At 47.6% G+C, this 18,628-nt stretch overlaps 1 protein-coding gene across 1 annotated transcript in view; it reads left to right on the forward strand.

Moving 5' to 3' along the window:
• The window catches only part of LOC110503919 (neural-cadherin), a 62,563-nt gene that overhangs the window by 41,098 nt on the left and 2,837 nt on the right, over positions 1-18,628 (forward strand). The window contains exons 15-29 of the mRNA XM_036972103.1: positions 1,561-2,190; positions 2,305-3,301; positions 3,925-4,018; positions 6,317-6,510; positions 6,887-7,122; positions 8,059-8,336; positions 8,432-8,646; positions 9,845-9,972; positions 10,113-10,240; positions 13,482-13,593; positions 14,612-14,792; positions 14,891-15,057; positions 15,157-15,421; positions 15,893-16,073; positions 16,198-16,451. Coding sequence (XP_036827998.1) covers positions 1,561-2,190; positions 2,305-3,301; positions 3,925-4,018; positions 6,317-6,510; positions 6,887-7,122; positions 8,059-8,336; positions 8,432-8,646; positions 9,845-9,972; positions 10,113-10,240; positions 13,482-13,593; positions 14,612-14,792; positions 14,891-15,057; positions 15,157-15,421; positions 15,893-16,073; positions 16,198-16,451 — 4,060 coding nt within the window. The remainder of the gene's footprint in view (positions 1-1,560; positions 2,191-2,304; positions 3,302-3,924; positions 4,019-6,316; positions 6,511-6,886; positions 7,123-8,058; positions 8,337-8,431; positions 8,647-9,844; positions 9,973-10,112; positions 10,241-13,481; positions 13,594-14,611; positions 14,793-14,890; positions 15,058-15,156; positions 15,422-15,892; positions 16,074-16,197; positions 16,452-18,628) is intronic.

Consider the following 18,628-nt stretch of genomic DNA (forward strand, 5'->3'; position numbering starts at 1 on the left):
GTTTTAATTTTGGAACTCTGAGACACCCGTATACAAATGTAAGCAAGGTTTGAAATGATTACGTTTTAGTCAAATAGTATATATGTTTGGGTTTCTTGCGCTCAATTTTCAGTTTATTTGTAATTATGTACCGGCCCCTGACCATCCGCTCAAGAAAATAATTGTCCCGCGACTGAATCTAGTTGATGATCCCTACTATAGGCCATACATACTGGTTCACCTCTTATAACAGAAACATAAACAGTGCATTACACCATTAGGTTGTTTCATTAACTTACAGAGCCTGCTGTCTTTAGCTGGAGGTCAGAGGCCATTCATACATAGCCCCTTTGTAACAATGACATAAGCAGGGTAGGACAACTGATATTTGAAAGCCTTTTTTGATAAAGCTAAACTTGCTGTGAGGAAGTTCTGTTTTATACATGCAGTATTAAAACATTTAATAGAATGGAAGTGAATGCAGTGACATTGTCCACCCATTGATGGAAATGTGGTTTTGGCTTCACCTCTCAAGTCACATAATATATACAGTAACTCATCGCACATGTGGACATTATGTGAAATCAAATAGGCTCCAATGGTATACTCCTATCCTAAAGTGTTGATACCTAATACTACTCAACATGAGCACCCACAGTTTACCCACGATAAATAGTTGTGGAGCCTCCTGCTTTTTCTTAGGCTTTCATTGTGTACCCAGCCTAGTTTCGTCACACCTATTCCCACTAATTCCCAGTAATACTGTATGTGCATGTCGCCAAGGTAAATCAGATTAAAAAGGAGTACGATTCATGAGGCCATGGAAGTAATCGTAGAGAGAGAGGCATGTGTCACAGTATTCAACCCAGGGCTGCTTTCCTGGAGGTGGAATTGATTTGATGTGCACTCAGTTCCCCTCTAATGCACTTAATAGTTTCCAGTGTGTGGCAGGCAGCCATCCTCTCCCCGAATTTCCTTCGCTCTGTATATGAATACAATCCTGCCTAAAGAAAAAAGATAGGAAATCCAATTTGAAATGAGTATTTACCTGGCCTTCGCTGTCGTACGCCGCACCGTGTCTCGATATTGTCTTCTCATTGCATTGTCAGGAAATGGAGAGAAAAAAAAAGATAAACTTTCAAAGGCTTTTGTAAACAAACCCTCCGGTGAGAGGAGAAGAGAGGAAGAAAGAAAGTGTATTTCTTCTTTTGCTGGCATCTATTAACTTTTAATTGCATTGTGCGTTCTGGTGATAGATGTGGGGGGAAGTGTCTGAGCTTGTCCTTCACACAGAGATAACATGAAGGCAGGTTAATTATCTATAGAGGAAACAAGGAAAACAATAATTATTTTTGTTGTAAGGCAACGGACTGTATATTGGCTACTGCAATCAATGCTCTTTTCATGTCCTATTTTTGGAACCAGATGGAATCTGAAGTGGCAGAATATCCGTAAATCAACAGAAATGGTTAAATCAAATGTTATATTCATAGTTAACTTCATTGAAAAGAAAAATTCACAGCAGCCTCTATCCGGCCCTACTGTCTAATGCAATTTTTTTTGTGGGTTTCCTGTTTGTAGGTTTCAGCCACTGACCCAGACCAGGAGGCAGACCAGAGCGCCCTGCGATACTCACTCCACGGCCAGGGAGCCGGCAGCGAGTTCACCATCGATGAGCGTACGGGCCGCATCTACGCCCAACGCCGTTTGGACCGTGAGGAGCGCCCAGCCTGGCGTTTCCTGGTCCTGGCCACCGATGAAGGAGGAGCGGGACTCACTGGTTTTGCTGACGTCCTTTTGGAAGTTCGTGACATCAATGACAACGCACCAGTCTTCCCATGTCCGGCGCCAGACTCTTCAGGCTGCTTTGTTGGCCACGTGCCTGAGAACTCTCCCGCCGACACCTCAGTGATGGAGATGAGAGCCACGGATTTAGATGACCCCAAGGCCGGGAAGAACGCCATACTGACCTACCGCATCGTACAAAACGTTCGCAACGAGATCAACCTCAATCTGTTCTCCATCAACCCTTCAACTGGAACCATCAGTACAGTTCTACGGTCTCTGGACCGTGAGGCGGAGGACCGCTATCTGGTTGTGGTTGAGGCCAGGGATGGTGGGGGCTTGTCCGGGACTGGAACGGCTACTATCATGGTATCAGATGTGAATGACCATCCACCAGTCTTCACCCAGAGGGTCTACAATGCCCAGGTTTGTTCACCTGCTCAAAACACACCTGTTCCCCCCAACACTGTTGCTCTGTAATATGTTTGATGAGTATTTTGTTATCAATGTTTTCATGTAATTTTTTATCAACATTAATAGGTGACAGAGGACCTAGAGATTAACAGCGAGGTACTGGCAGTCTCCGCCAGCGATGGCGACCAGGGTGAGAACGCAGTGGTCACTTTCAGCATCGTCGGAGGCGACGAGGACAGGAAGTTCTTTGTGGAGACGGACAAGGCGAACCGGCGTGGTGTGGTGCGGCTGAAGAAGAAGATGGACTTTGAAAAGCCCCACGAGAGAACATTCAACTTGACTTTGAAGGCAGAAGACGCAGACTTCTTCAGCCTGGCATACTGCCTGGTTCAGGTGGAGGATTCCAATGACCACGCACCCGTCTTCTTCCCACAGTTCTATGAGGCTCCTACCATGTCTGAGGACGTGTCTGTTGGCACCATTGTGGTTCAAGTCACCGCTGCCGATCTGGACTCAGGACTAAATGGCCGCTTCTCCTACAGCATTGCCAAAGAGTCTGACCCCTACGGGCAGTTCCTGGTGGACCAGTCAGGCTGGGTGGTAGTGGCTGACTCTCTGGACCGGGAAATGGTATCCCAGCACAGACTCATGGTCCTGGCCTCCGACATGGGCATCCCGCCACTCACCGGCACCGCCATCGTCATGGTTACTGTACTGGACGTCAATGACAACGGGCCAGAGTTTGAGGTGCCCTACAAGCCCATTGTGTGGGAAAACATGGCTGCCCCCCAGGTGGTGAGAATAAACGATACATCCCTGCTTCTCCACGCAGCCGACCGTGACTCCTCACCCAATGGTGGACCATTTTCCATCCGTCTCCTGATGTTAACCTCCGATGCTACCAATTTCAACCTGACTGACCTGCGCAACGGTAGCGCTGCACTGACTACCCTGCGAACCTTTGACCGTGAACGCCAGAAGGAGTACCGCCTTCCCATTCTCATGATTGACAGCGGCTCTCCCCCAATGAGCTCAACCAGCACACTGACGGTTGTCATCGGCGACAGGAATGACCACGCCCACTCTCCGGGCCACACAGACTTCTTTGTGTACAGCTACCAGGGTATGTTTCTCCAGTATTCTGCTGATGTTGTTACAACACTACATGTCACAGTTGAATGCGTATGGCCTCTTGAAGCCCCACATCACTTATTTAGTATTTCAGGCCATCTGTCAGCTTGCTTTTACTGCTGGAAAAACTCAGGTTTTCTGTAATGTATTTTTGTGCATTCTCTGTAGGTGTTTTGCCAGATGAAAGTACATTAACCCTCTAATAAGAATTCATCATGTATTTCCAAAATGCCATGAAGCAAACAATTTACTTAAGCTTAAGTCCCAGGTTTGATAGGCATATAAACAGGAGCCATTACATGTTTTATTTTATTTCACGCCTAAGGGGATTACAGCACTCCATTTAGCTTTTTGGAGGGAAAACAGGAGCTAGCATGCTAATGTGTGCACTTCCCCTGCTGTGTCTTCAAAACCGTGTCCATATGTGCCAACAAGGTGACGCTCTCCAACTTATCTTCTCCCCTCCTCCTCCTCTTCCCCTCCTCCACCTCCTCCCCTCCTCCTCCTCCTCTCTCTCTCTTTCTTTCTTTCTTTCTTTCTCTCACTCTGAGAGCTTTAGGTGTACCACAGGGTGGTGTTGTCTTCCCGCACCTAATTCTGAGTTTTCCCCCGTAGGTGTTCTCCCCACAACAGTGCTTGGACAGGTTCAATCCCCTGACCTTGATGACTGGAGCGAAAAGGTTTACAGATTCAAAGGCAAACCCCCCAGGTACTTTGATCTCCTCACTAAAGTTGGAATGAAGCCCGGCCACAGAGAGGAAAGGAGAATAAGACAAAAGATTGTACAAAAAGAGGGGAGAAAAGTGTGGGATTGAAAGAGAGAGACAGAATGTAAAAGGAGAGAAAGAGAAATGTTAGGGGAAGGAGAAACAGGTCGTGTGAGAGAAACAGAGAAAGTAGAAATAGATTGGAAGAGAGAGAGGGAAAGCGAGAGAGAAAGGGAGATATGAATTGTCAGGAGCACCATTATTAATACTTCATAAAGAATTATATTGAAAATTCTCAGTGAAGCGAGGAACGACGCTCTGGTTTTGTTTGATGGGTGCGCAATGTTTGGTGTGCACTGAAAAGAAGCTGATTACGCTGCTCGCACCTCTCCCTCTAATGAGACACCTGTAATCTGGAGAACTAGTAAGCACACGAAAAGATGACAAGGAACGACAGAGAGAGAGAGAAAGTGATGAAGAAAGAGCCATTACCATGTTGAATCCCCAGTCAGCAGATCCCAATGCATCTTGAAGGACCAAACTATATGGATCATCTCATTATACCTACCAGCCATCCCTGTAGATGATGATTTGAAGCCTATTTGTTTTCTGTCTCCAAAGTGCTGTGTTGCATGTTTGCCCTGGCTAGCTCTGCAAACAGGGATTCATTAATGTATTACATTAACCTGTTAACCTGGTCTCCCGGGGAGGGAAGACATAACACACATCTCTCCACAGCTCAGCACCTCTTCGATTGGGCCAGCCGGTTTCATTTTCTTATGGCTCAGTTGATTACCTCGTTTGGCCTGACTTCTGAAGGTCACGGGCCATGCATAACCAGAATGTACTGTTATGTAAGGGAGAGCTACGGCACCTTTTCAAACCTCTTTTCAAATCCAATTGAATTAGTCACATGCGCCGAATACAACAGGTGTAGTAGACCTTACAGTGAAACGCTTACTTACGAGCCCCTAACCGACAGATCTGTTTCAAAAAATCTGGATAAGAATAAGAGATAAAAGTAACAAGTAATTAAAGAGGAGCAGTAAAACATAATATATACAGGGGGGTGGCGGTACAGAGTCAATGTACGGGGGCACCGGTTAGTTGAGGTAGTATGTACATGTAGGTAGAGTTAATTAAAGTGACTATGCATAGATGACAACATAAATTGGCAGTGGTGTGGAGAGGGGAGGGGGCAATGTGAATAGTCTGGGTAGACATGTTTGATCGTGGGCCAGTGTGTGAGGGTACTTACCTTGGTGTGCCATCAAACAATGTGATGCTAAAACAATAACGCAGCCATAAACATGTGTATGTTGCTCCAGTTGTACAAAGGCTCTATAGAGCTGAGCTTACATACTGTACTGCTTCTTTCTTTGTCCACATGGGCATTCCCTATTCTTAGAAATGCCTTGTCCCCCCCATCCATCTTCAGTAGAGACGGAAGCTTCAAAAACAGAGACATTTTGAAAGACATCAGATGAACTCCTTGGCATTGACCTCTAACTTGAGAGATGAGGAGAGAGTGAGGTAGATGGAGATAGTCACAGCAGAACCATCATCATTCCCTTGTCATGATCTGAGCCAGTGATAAGGACCAGAGTGGACAGGGGCCAAGTAAATAGAGGGATGATAGATGGAAGGGGAGAGAAGATATGAGTAGATAGCTGGGAAGGAGAAGAGTCACTGTAATAGAGGGAACAAGGACATGTGAGTAAAAAAAGTTAGAGAAGTGAGAAGTAGACTTTAGGAGCAGGATAGGATAGAAAGTTCTGCAGTATTAACATGGGGCTTAGGTCGGGCTGGTGGGGTTAGTGTAGTGAGAAGGTGTCTAAGGGGAGTAGACAGAGAGACGTAGAAGGAACCCAAGAGGCTGGGAAAAGGTTTTTGATAGAGTGAACACTGAACTGGGTATGCAGGGAATAGAGAAATGGAGTTAACAGGGGGCTAGGTGGGAGGAGGGAGGGGTGTTGGTAGAGTTGAGGAGAGGTAGGGAAGAGGGGGTTGCATTGATACTGATAGTGAAGCCATCTATAATGCATGTGGCTGTCTCCCTGGACAGTTCAGTGTTTTAATGTGAGATGGTGAGCATGGAGGGAGGCCAGGGATAGTCCTGCATGGATGAACACCGGGGGGACTTACTGCTGATCTCTCTTACTCTCTGTTCTCACCCCCCCCCCCCCCCTCTCTTTTACTTCTATTCCCACTACCTCCCTTTTCTTTCGATCTTCTTCCATTTCTCTCTCCCTCTATCTCGCTCTCTCCCTCCATCTCCTCCTCCCTCCTCCCTCTCTCAGCAGGTTGTTCAGTCTGAACCACAACTCAGGCCAGTTGATTATCAGAGAGGTGGCCCCTGTGCCGGTGGGTTCCTACAGCCTCGAGGTGCGTGTCTCCGACAAGACCTGGCCCGATGTGACCTCCACTGCAGAGGTCGTCGTCATGGAGCTGGACGAGGAGGCGGTCCAGAACGCTGGCTCTTTGCGCCTGTCCAGTGAGTGTTTTGCACCCTAGTGTATCAGCCAATATTCTCACTTTTCACTCTTTTTCGTGGTCACTGACCACAGCCCATAAGGAGCTAATGCTGTCATAATGTTTCCATAGTAACCGTGTCACGTGTGATGACATGCATGCCAGAGTGCTGTGTGGCAGGCTTTCTTGTATCTAATAGGTCCCTACGGTCGAGGTTCATATCACCCCCAGACACCAGCTGAGCATTTACATACATTCGACTGATCTGTTCTATCATTACCTGTAGAACATTGGGCAGGGGAGTGTTTTGCAAGGAACATTCCACTTTGTAGTGTGTTGAACTACAAAATGATGAATTGAGTGTCCTGACCATTCAACCCCCCCATCCTGTTGGGCAGACATCACAGTGGAACAGTTCTTCAGTAGTGCACCGGGTCAGGAGAGTTCTTTCTCCCGCCTGGGTCGTCTCCTCTCCGAGCTTCTCCAGACCGACCGGGACAACGTCCACGTCTTCTCTGTCGCCAATGGCAACCGTCAGGGTGAGAGAGAGATCAACGTGTGGTTCGCCGCCCATGGCTCGCCGTACTACAAGGCCGAGAAACTCCATGGCAATGTTATGGCGCATAAAGCTAAGGTAAAGACGGGATACACACTAAGTCTCTCATATAAGAGTCTGAATACGCATAAAGCTACGGTAAAGACGGGATACACACTAAGTCTCTCATATAAGAGTCTGAATACGCATAAAGCTAAGGTAAAGACGGGATACACACTAAGTCTCTCATATAAGAGTCTGAATACGCATAAAGCTAAGGTGAAGATGGGATACACACTAAGTCTCTCATATAAGAGTCTGAATACGCATAAAGCTAAGGTGAAGACGGGATACACACTAAGTCTCTCATATAAGAGTCTGAATACGCATAAAGCTTCACACTAGACAACGTTACAAACATTCACACTATCTCACACACAGTGATGCACTACTAAAAAGAAACTCATATTTAAAATCTCACACACACTTAAACACCCACACTGACACCATGCTCAACAACATACATATTTCATCACTCACACGCGCACACATTTAAACTCTCACACACACTTAATCACACACGCACAGCGGTGTGTGTAAATCTTTCATATCCATTTAAGGCATGAGATAGCAGCTGGTGACCCAAGCTTGTGCCGGGGGAACAGAAAGGGAGAGAGATGGATGGAGAGAAAAAGAGGGATGACAGGAGAGAACGTCTGAGTCTTTATAAAGTCTTCACTAGTCCATAAATCCTAAACTGTTTTTTTGTGAGTGTTGCGCTGCCCAGAAGCAGTTGTTTATACACTGAGTGTGTGTCACTGACAGTTTTACTGCTGCCTGTTAAGCTTGGGTGGAGCTGGTGAGTTGCTTTTAAGCCATTGGAGTCAGATTGAGTTAGAATGAATTCATCCAGAGACATCACCTGGCTGTAAATGAAGACTATGAAAGACTGATATGAAGATGATATCAAACCAATTTGATTTCGCTGACAGGCAGTAGACGGACTCTCTCTCTCTCTCCCCCCTCCTCTCTCAGTTGGAAGCAGCGCTGGGTGTGTCTATCTCCCAGGTGGGTATAGACGAGTGTCCCTACACAGACTGCAGTCAGTCGGGCGGCTGCAGCAGTGACGTCACCTTCAGCCTCACCCCCACAGCCCTCAGCTCCGGGAACACCTCTCTGGTGTCTGTCTCCGCCTCCTCTGAGGCACGCTGCGGCTGCAGGGCCAGAGAGAGCCTGCACCAGGCCTGCTCCTCCTACCCCCGCAACCCCTGCCTCAACGGAGGCACCTGTCAGGACAGCGAGTTGGGATACAGGTATAACGGCCAGAAGACAGTTGGACGAGGAGCTCTCGCTGTTAGCATTAGCATTAGAAATAACACGTTTGTAATGTTTCTCCCCTGCCGTTCAGGTGCAAGTGTCCACCCATGTTTGACGGGCCTGAGTGCCAGCAGACCAAGCACACCTTCCGCGGCCAGGGTTACGCCTGGTTCCCTCCCATCAGGCTTTGCTTTCAGAGCCACATCTCATTAGAGTTCATAACCGAGTCAGCCAATGGGCTGCTGCTCTACAACGGCCCTCTAGGCCCCGCCCAGGCCGGAGAGCAGGAGGACTACATCGCTCTGGGTAAGAACAGACAGCCTACATGTAGGGCCTGAACAGAAACAACCACACCATAGTCCAACCCACTTACTCCTACTTCCTACTTTCAAGGTGTCTGGAAATTGATAGGTAAGCAATATGGGGATCGAATGGCAACCAGCACTCTTGATCAAACCTCTAGTGAAGGTGGCATACTCATATCCTCATAAGCTTGCTTGCTTCTGAAGCTAAGCAGGGTTGGTCCTGGATGGGAGACCAGATGCTGCTGGAAGTGGTGTTGGAGGGCCAGTAGGAGGCACTCTTTCCTCTAAAAATTATCCCAATGCCCCAGGGCAGTGATTCAATGTGACTGCCCTGTGTAGGGTGCCGTCTTTCGGATGGGACGTTAAACGGGTGTCCTGACTCTCTGAGGTCATTAAAGATCCCATGGCACTTATCGTAAGAGTAGGGGTATTAACCCCCGTGTCCTTGCTAAATTCCCAATCTGGCCATCAAACCATCACGGTCACCTAATAATCCCCAGTTTACAATTGGCTCATTCATCCCCCTCCTCTCCCCTGTAACTATTCCCCAGGTCGTTGCTGCAAATGAGAACGTGTTCTCAGTCAACTTACCTGGTAAAATAACAAGTTAAAAAATAAAAAATAAGCCTGCGTCATATTCAGGTCCCTATAAGCCATGTGGCTTTTATGTCAAGTCATGTCCCCCCTAATCCTAATGTCACATCCCAGTGGTTCTATATGTCCCTAAAAGATTAGTCCAGTTTGGCCTTTAGAAAGGCCTTACATAATCTGTTTGGTAGCGCAGTCACATTAATTTATGTAATTATCGAGCCTGCTCCAAGTTCGCCCGCTCCGGGGATAGCAAATCGAACATGGCTGCTGAATTGATTGCGGTGAAGCATTTTTCACTGGTACTGCTCAACCGAGGAGCAGTGTAGAACACAGAGGTTGGTCAGGTCACACACCATGTAGTCATACACACTTTCACACGCATACTGTTAATGCAACATTAAGGCGGCTTACTCATCAATGTAACTCTGTATATTGGTGAGTCAGCCAGTTTCAAGCGCTTGGTGGCTAGATTGGCTTGTTTCCAAGAATGTGTTTGTGAAAATGACTAGATTGATTGATGGAGAATCAGAATGTGTTTCCACTGTTATGTGATCTCAAGCCTCAAGGTGATTATCTCTCCTCATCCCTGTTTCCTATCTCTCTTCCAGAATTGAGGAATGGCGTTCCGACCCTCAGCATCAGCCATGGATCGGGATCACTGACGCTGCAGCTCCCAGCGAGATCCACCGTCACGGACCGCCGATGGCACCGCCTGGACATCGTCAGTGACGGAAAGGTCCAGACATATTCCCAGAATGGTTGGGAGGAGGGAATGGTTGGGGATTGGGGAATAGCCGAAGGGGGAATCCTCATTGGGATGCTTACATTATGAACTGAGCTAGGACCTGACTGTGCTATATGATGTGTTTAATCCAGGCAGTTCAACTGATCCTAGACCAGTGTTCGGGGGCAGTGGTGAATGAGGTAGAGGGTCTAGTGGTGGAGGTGCTAGAGACAGATCAGTCTGGCTGCAAGGCTTCTGGAGAGACCCCTGGCAACCTGAGGTAAGAGGAGACAACTGTAGACCACTAGACTACGACAGACCACTGAAGACCACTACTGACCACCCATGTTATGCACAAGCTAGCACTAGCTGGGTTTCTATCCAATTGGCGACAGATTTTCATGTGAATATTCTAAAATCAGCTCAACAACAACTGATGACATAGTGCACATAAAAATATATTTTGCGGTCAAATTCCCACGTACTGAATACAAAAATACAAGTTAAATGAGTTTCAATCGTATTTTAAACTCTACTGATGGTTTTCTCTCAAAAAATGTTTTTTGTTATATAGCGAGTGTGCCCACTCTGGTATTGGCATGTGCACTCTAGCCAATAGCGCTATCTGCACGCTGTTGACTAGAGAGCACATATAGCCTACATGATGAGATTATTATTGTCACGTTCTGACCTTTGTTTTGTCTTTATTTAGTTGGTCAGGGCGTGAGTTGGGGGTGGGCAGTCTATGTTTTGTGTTTCTATGTTTGGTTTCTGTTTCGGCCTAGTATGGTTCTCAATCAGAGGCAGGTGTCGTTAGTTGTCTCTGATTGAGAATCATACTTAGGTAGCCTTGGTTTCATTGTTGGTTTGTGGGTGTTTGTTTCCTGTGTCAGTGTTTGTGCCACACGGGACTGTTTCATTTATATTCACTTTGTTATTTTGTATTGTGTCATGTTCAGTTTATACTATTTAAACATGGACACTTACCACACTGCGTTTTGGTCCGATCCTTGCTACACCTCTTCGGACGAGGAGGAGGAAATCTGTCGTTACAGAAACACCCACCAACAGAGGACCAAGCGGCGTGGTAATGGGAAGCAACAACAGCGGCCGAAGACACAGGACTCATGGACTTGGGAGAAAATTCTAGACGGGAGAGGACCCTGGGCACGGCCAGGGGAATATCGCCGCCCCAAAGCAGAGCTGGAGGCAGCGAAGGCAGAGAGGCGCTGGTATGAGGAGGCAGCACGGCGGCGCGGTTGGAAGCCTGAGAGTCAGCCCCAAAAATGTCTTTGGGGGAGGCACACGGGGAGTGTGGCGATGCAAGGTAGGAGACCTGCTCAACTTCCCGTGCTTACCGGAGAGCGAGAGGGACCGGGCAGGCACCGTGTTATGCTGTGGAGCGCACGGTGTCCCCGGTGCGGATGCGTAGCCCGGTGCTGTACATTCCAGCTCCTCGTATAGGCCGGGCTAGAGTGGGCATCGAGCCAGGTGCCATGAAGCCGGCTCTACGCATCTGGTCTCCAGTGCATCTCCTTGGGCCGGCGTACATGGCACCAGCCTTACGCATGGTGTCCCCGGTTCGCCAGCACAGCCCAGTGCGGCCTATTCCACCTCACCGCACTGGTCGGGCTACGGGGAGCATTCAACCAGGTAAGGTTGGGCAGGCTCGGTGCTCAAGAGCTCCAGTGCGCCTGCACGGTCCGGTCTATCCAGTACCACCTCCACGCACCAGCCCTCCAGTGACAGCCCCCCGCACCAGGCTGTCTCTCCGTCTTCTGCCTACAGGGTCTCCCGCCTGTCCAGCGCTGCCAGAGCCTTCCTCCTCTCCAGCGCTGCCAGAGTCTCCCGTCTGTCCAGAGCCGCCAGAGTCTCCCTTCTGTCCAGAGCCGCCAGAGTCTCCCGTCTGTCCAGAGCCGCCAGAGTCTTCCGTCTGTCCAGAGCCGCTAGAGTCTCCCGTCTGTCCAGAGCCGCCAGAGTCTCCCGTCTGTCCAGAGCCGCCAGAGTCTCCCGTCTGTCCAGAGCCGCCAGAGTCTCCCGTCTGTCCAGAGCCGCCAGAGTCTCTCGTCAGTCCAGAGACGCCAGAGTCTCCCGTCAGTCCAGAGCCGCCAGAGCAGCCAATCTGTCCTGAGCCGCCAGAGCCGCCAGTCTGTCCTGAGCCGCCAGAGGTTCCCGTCTGTCCAGAGCCGCCAGAGTCTCCCGTCTGTCCAGAGCCGCCAGAGTCTCCCGTCTGTCCAGAGCCGCCAGAGTCTCTCGTCAGTCCAGAGACGCCAGAGTCTCCCGTCAGTCCAGAGCCGCCAGAGCAGCCAGTCTGTCCTGAGCCGCCAGAGCCGCCAGTCTGTCCTGAGCCGCCAGAGCCGCCAGTCTGTCCTGAGCCGCCAGAGCCGCCAGTCTGTCCTGAGCCGTCAGTCAGCCAGGAGCCGCCAGAGCCATCAGTCAGCCAGGAGCCGCCAGAGCCGTCAGTCAGCCATGTCTAGGGTCCCCAGTCCAAGGTCGGTGGCGAGGGTCGCCGTTTTAAAGAGGCGAAGAGGCGCATTAGAACTATGGTGAAGTGGGGTCCACGTCCCAAGCCAGAACCGCCTCCGCGGACAGACGCTCACCCAGACCCTCCCCTATAGGTTCAGGTTTTGCGGCCGTTTCCGCACCTTTGTGGGGGGGTACTGTCACGTTCTGATCTTTATTTCCTTTGTTTTGTCTTTATTTAGTTGGTCAGGTCGTGAGTTGGGGTGGGCAGTCTATGTTTTGTGTTTCTATGTTTGGTTTCTGTTTCGGCCTAGTATGGTTCTCAATCAGAGGCAGGTGTCGTTAGTTGTCTTTGATTGAGAATCATACTTAGGTAGCCTTGGTTTCATTGTTGGTTTGTGGGTGTTTGTTTCCTGTGTCAGTGTTTGTGCCACACGGGACTGTTTCATTTATATTCACTTTGTTATTTTGTATTGTGTCATGTTCAGTTTATACTATTAAAACATGGACACTTACCACACTGCGTTTTGGTCCGATCCTTGCTACACCTCTTCAGATGAGGAGGAGGAAATCGTTACAATTATTATGGACAAAAGAGCGTGATTATTTGTATTTGTCAATTGGCAGCCAAGCATCGATCATCATGTCACCAGAATAAGACCCTGGATATTTATTGGAAAGGAGCATCACGGTGCACTTTCACCACCCTGTGAAGTTCATCACCAACCTATTTCATCTGTAGCCTAATAAATTGCATCCTTTCTCGACGAGTCGTAGTGGGAGGACTACAAAACATGTCATCGCGTGACTCCAAGTTTACTGCAATATAATGATTTATTATATTAATATTTGTGCATAAAAGCGTTTTTATTGACATTTCTCGTATAATTAATTTTACCGACCGATAAAGCATTTTTTTTTTTTTGTAGACATTTGGAAAGTTTACCGAAAAATGTTTCCATCAGGCGTGTCATGACATTTTTGATCCATCATGTACTATGCTTGTGAAAAATGTTGGATGGAAACCAACCTTCATCTCCCTCTCCTCCCCATCCCAGGTTCTTGAACGTGAACCAGCCTCTCCAGCTGGGTGGGGTGAAGGTGACCTCCACACACAGACGCTACAAAGCTTTCACTGGCTGCTTCAGGAACCTTGTGGTCGATAGCAAGGTAACCTCTCTACCCTAACCTCTCTTTCCCCCTCCCTTGCTTTCTCTTTCTTTCTCTCCCTCTGCATTAGTCACACATCCTCCTCTTCACCACCTTTTATTTCCCACTTCTCTAGTAGTTCTATCCTCTCTTCCTCACTGTCACAGTGTTTTCATGCTCCCCATCAGAGTGACAGAGCTGTCTATCCGATCAGACTGATAGTGACAGGTTTATGAACAGAGCTGAGAGGAGACGGAGACTGGCAGCTGTATTAATATACCTGGGAAGAAGAGATGCTTTTTAAATGTCTGTTTACTCTATGGGGTTGTCAATATTCATTTGTTTGTGAGTGTGTTTTTCCTACAGTGTTTTGAGAGGCAGTGTATGTGTCTTCCAGTTGGGAGAGTGTTAGCTTCTCTGTCTCTTTTGCGACTTGTGTGTGGGAGCGCGTCAATCTCTTTGTGTCTTCTATTGGCACTGGCTGAGAGTGCCGGGGGAGAGAGTTGGCCAGACGGTTGTTTGAGCACAGCTTATGAACTGAGGCCAAAAAACGATTTCAAAGTCCAAATAAGAAATAAATTAAAAGAACATCTCCTCCATAAACTATTCCTGAAAGCAGATTAGCTTGTGTGGTTTTGCGTCACTGCTGGGAAATATGAAAGGGAGGGAACACGGGAATGGAGTGGTGGCCATTTTGGCTCAGACGGTTGACAGTTGACCATATACAGTCCTGTTTGACATGAAAGTTAAGGGAGAGGAGCGCAGCAGGACAGCATGAGTGATAACCATTTTGGATCAGACAGTTGACTATATACAGCAACAGTAATACCCATTTTGGCTCAGGAAGTTGAACATATAAAGCCCTATTCGACATGAGGTGTGAAATGAGAGGATCACAGGGCAGCAATGACATCCATTTGGGCTCAGACTGTTGACATAAAGCCCCTTTGTAACAGAAATGTTGATAACTGACTCTGAGGGCTCTCTTTATGTTTCTCTAAGCTGATATTTAACCTATAATGTACATCTCTCTCTGGAGGTGTATGACCTGGGAATTCCGGGGGAGAGCTTGGATAGTTCCCCAGGCTGTGGCCTGACAGACGGGGTGTGTATGACAGCAAGTGGACCCTCCTGTGGCGTCCACGGAACCTGCCTAGGCGAGTGGGGCTCCTTCAGCTGTGACTGTCACCCCGGGTACAGCGGGCACAAGTGTGACATAGGTAGGTGACTTTTCTGGTGGACTGGTTCTTCACAGCAGTATTTTGGTGTGTGAATGTGTGTGAGAGAGTATTAACTATATCGCCTCTCTCCCCTGTAGCTCTGCCAGAGTGGTCCTTCGTCAGGGACAGTATGCTACGCTACCAGCTGAGGGGGGGAGGTAGCCCCCGTCGTACACACATCCAGCTCCTGCTCCGCACGCGCTCCTCCACTGGCACCCTGCTCTCCATGACATCCCGCGATGCCAACGAGTACATCATCCTGGAGGTCAGTGCCCTGCTGTAACATCACTCACAGGACCCAATTTAGTCAATTGGAAAGTCAAAAGTGGCTACATTTGCGGATGTCCTCTCTCCGCTCTCTCAGATCGTAGACGGCCACCTGTCGGTGCATGCCAACCTGGGCGACGGTGCCCACTCCCTCCGCCTGGCCAGCCAGCGAGTCGACGGGGGCCAGTGGGTCCTCGCCAGCTTGCATCGTCACGACAACCTCTTCACGCTGCGCCTGGAGCAGGGTGGTGGCTCGCGGGAGGTCAGGGCCTGGATGGGGAACAGGCGGGAGATTGTAGTGCACCCCTCCAGTGTGCTGCTGGGAAATGGACCAACCCCTGGACAATCTGCAGACTTCCAGGGTAAGATTGTCTCTCTTCTGTCCTTTCCATGTTTTTTCTACTGATTCTCTCTTCTTTCTCCCCTGTCTCCTCTTTGTCTCAATCTATTCTCCTGTCTCATTTCATCCTCTCTTCTCATCATTTCACCTCATCCTGTCTCTACTCCTCCCCTCCTCTCTACTGTAATGAGCTCCTCTCTCCTTGTCTCTCCCTGGGTGTGTCTGCCCTCTACCTCTCAGTGTGGGTATCTTTGGCTGGGTCAATAAGCCACAGGTCCATGTCAAGGAATGACTGATCTTTCTGTCTTCATTTTGTTCTGTCTTATTTACGCAATCTTTCCATTTTTTTCCCTTTATTTTACTTTACCAAGGTAAATACATTTCTTAGAAACAGCAATTACAAAAAACAGTTCTCTGATTCACTCTGATTATCTCTAAGAATGTTATCCTATTAGTATTTGTCAGTCATTAAGTCTCCCTCTCTCACTTGCAGGCTGCTTGCGCGATGTGAGGCTGAACGGCCACTCCCTCCCTCTGGATGGTCAGAGTACAGAGTTCAGTACAGTGTTGGAGCGGAGGGGGGTGATCTCCGGCTGTCACTCAGACGCCTGCAGTGCCAAGCCCTGCCGTAACCCCCTCTACTGTGTGGACCTGTGGAGGAAACACCAGTGCAGGTGTGTGAGGATGGCTCCACACACATTTAAACACGTACAAGCACTCTCTCACACGCACGCACACAATCTTACACATGCTAAGGACACAGTTAAAAGAACAAACCTGTTCTCTGTCCTCTCCCAGGTGTCCAGGTGGGCAGGTGACGGTGACAGACGAAACATCAGGCCACCACCGCTGTGTACCCTCCCCGTGTGGACCCTCAGCCTGTCGTAACAGGGGCACCTGCCACGCCCTGACCCCCGACAGCTGGCAGTGCCATTGCCCCGAGGGGTTCAGAGGTCAGCGGTGTGAGGTGGGCCAGATGAAAGCCCACCGTATGGCCGCCCTCAGCCCGGGCTCCATCCTGGTCATCAGCATGTGTCTGCTCGTCTTCTTCGGTAAATATGGCCGACTAAAACCCTCTCTTCACATGACCTTTCACCCTTCATATAGTGAGCTGTTTTTACGGAACATTGAGCGTGCAACTTGTTATGGCTGCAATCCCAATACCGGGATCGATATGACAACTACCAGTGAAAATAGAGGGCGCCAAATTCAAAACACAGAAATATCATAATTACAATTCCTAAAACATACATTTGTCTTATCATTTTAAAGGTAATCTTGTTGTTAATCCCACCAAAGGTTCCGATTTCAAATAGGCTTTTCAGCGAAAGCACTACAAACGATTATGTTAGATCTCCACCAAACCATAATAAGCACAGCCATTTTCCAGCGTAATATAGCATTCACAAAAAGCAGAAATAAAGATGAAATTAATCACTAACCTTGAATTATCTTCATCAGATGACACTCTTAGGACTTCATGTTACACAATACATCATGTTTTGTTTGATAAAGTTCATATTTATATAAAAAAATCTGAGTTTACATTGGCTTATTAGATTCACTAGTTCCAAAAACATCAAGTGATTTTGCATAGCCACATAGTTTCAACAGAAATACTCATCATAAATGTAAATGATAATACAAGTTATACACATGGAATTATAGATATACCTCTCCTTAATGCAACCGCTGTGTCAGATTTCAAAAAAGGTTTACGGAAAAAGCAACACATGCAATAATCTGAGACGGCGCTCAGAACAGAAGCCAAATTATCTGCCATGTTGGAGTCAACAGAAACCAGAAAATACATGATAAATGTTTCCTTACCTTTGATGAACTTCATCAGAATGCAGTCCTAGGAATCCCAGGTCCACAATAAATGCTTGATTTGTTCGTAAATGTCCGTTATTTATGTCCAATTAGCTACTTTGGTAAGCGCGTTTGGTAAACAATTCCAAAGTCACAAAGCGCATCCACTATAACGTGACGAAATGTCCAAAGGTTCCTGCTGTAGCAGGGGCACAGTCAGTAGAAACATGTCAAACGATGTACTGAATCAATCTTTAGAATGTTGTTTACATATATCTTGAATAACGTTCCAACCGGAGAATTAGAATGACTTCAGATGACCGGTGGAACGCAGGTCCTTCCCCTGTGAAAGCGCATAGTGAATGCATGGTCAACTCGTGGCAGTGGTGACTATTTCCTGTGTCATTCGAACCCCCTTTACATTAGAGTTATAAGACAAAGTTCTATTGACTGTTGACATCTAGTGGAAGGCGTAGGAAGTGAAAACTCATCCATATCTCGCTGTAATTTCAATGAGAGCTTGGTTGAAAATCTGCCACCCCCAGAAAAAAAAAACAGGAAGTGGAATTTCTCAGGTTTTTGCCTGCTATATGAGTTCTGTTATACTCACAGACATAATTCAAACAGTTTTAGAAACTTCAGAGTGTTTTCTATCTAATACTAATAATAATATGAAAATATTAGCAACTATGACTGAGGAGCAGGCCGTTGAATATGGGCACCTCTGTGCACCTTTCATCCAAGCTACTCAATACAGCCCCTGCAGCCATAAGAAGTTAAAAGATCGAAAGAGTAGCCATTATAATGCTGTCCATTCACAGCATTGATAAACACTATATAGATAGATGTGTAATTACAGTTGAGGTCGGAAGTTTACATACACTAAGGTTGGAGTCGTTATAACTAGTTTTTCAACCACTCCACAAATATCTTGTTAACAACTATAGTTTTGGCAAGTCGGTTAGGACATCTACTTTGTGCATGACACAAGTCATTTTTCCAAAAATTGTTTACAGACAGATTATTTTGCTTATTATCCACTGTATCACAGTTCCAGTGGGACAGAAGTACATATACTAAGTTGACTGTGCCTTTAAACAGCTTGGAAAATTCCAGAAAATTATGTCATGGCTTTAGAAGATTCTGATAGGCTAATTGACATCATTTGAGTCAATTGGAGGTCTACCTGTGGATGTATTTCAAGGCCTACCTCCAAACTCAGTGCCTCTTTGCTTGACATCATGGGAAAATCAAAAGAAATCAGCCAAGACATCTGAAAAATTGTAGGCCTCCCCAAGTCTGGTTCATCCTTGAGAGCAATTTTCAAACGCTTGCAAACCGAAGAACACCATCCCACGGGGGTGGCAGCATCAAGAGGGTGCTTTGCTGCAGGAGGGACTGGTGCACTCCACAAAAT

This window comes from Oncorhynchus mykiss, chromosome 3 (assembly GCF_013265735.2).
Source record: "Oncorhynchus mykiss isolate Arlee chromosome 3, USDA_OmykA_1.1, whole genome shotgun sequence".
NCBI lineage: Eukaryota > Metazoa > Chordata > Actinopteri > Salmoniformes > Salmonidae > Oncorhynchus > Oncorhynchus mykiss.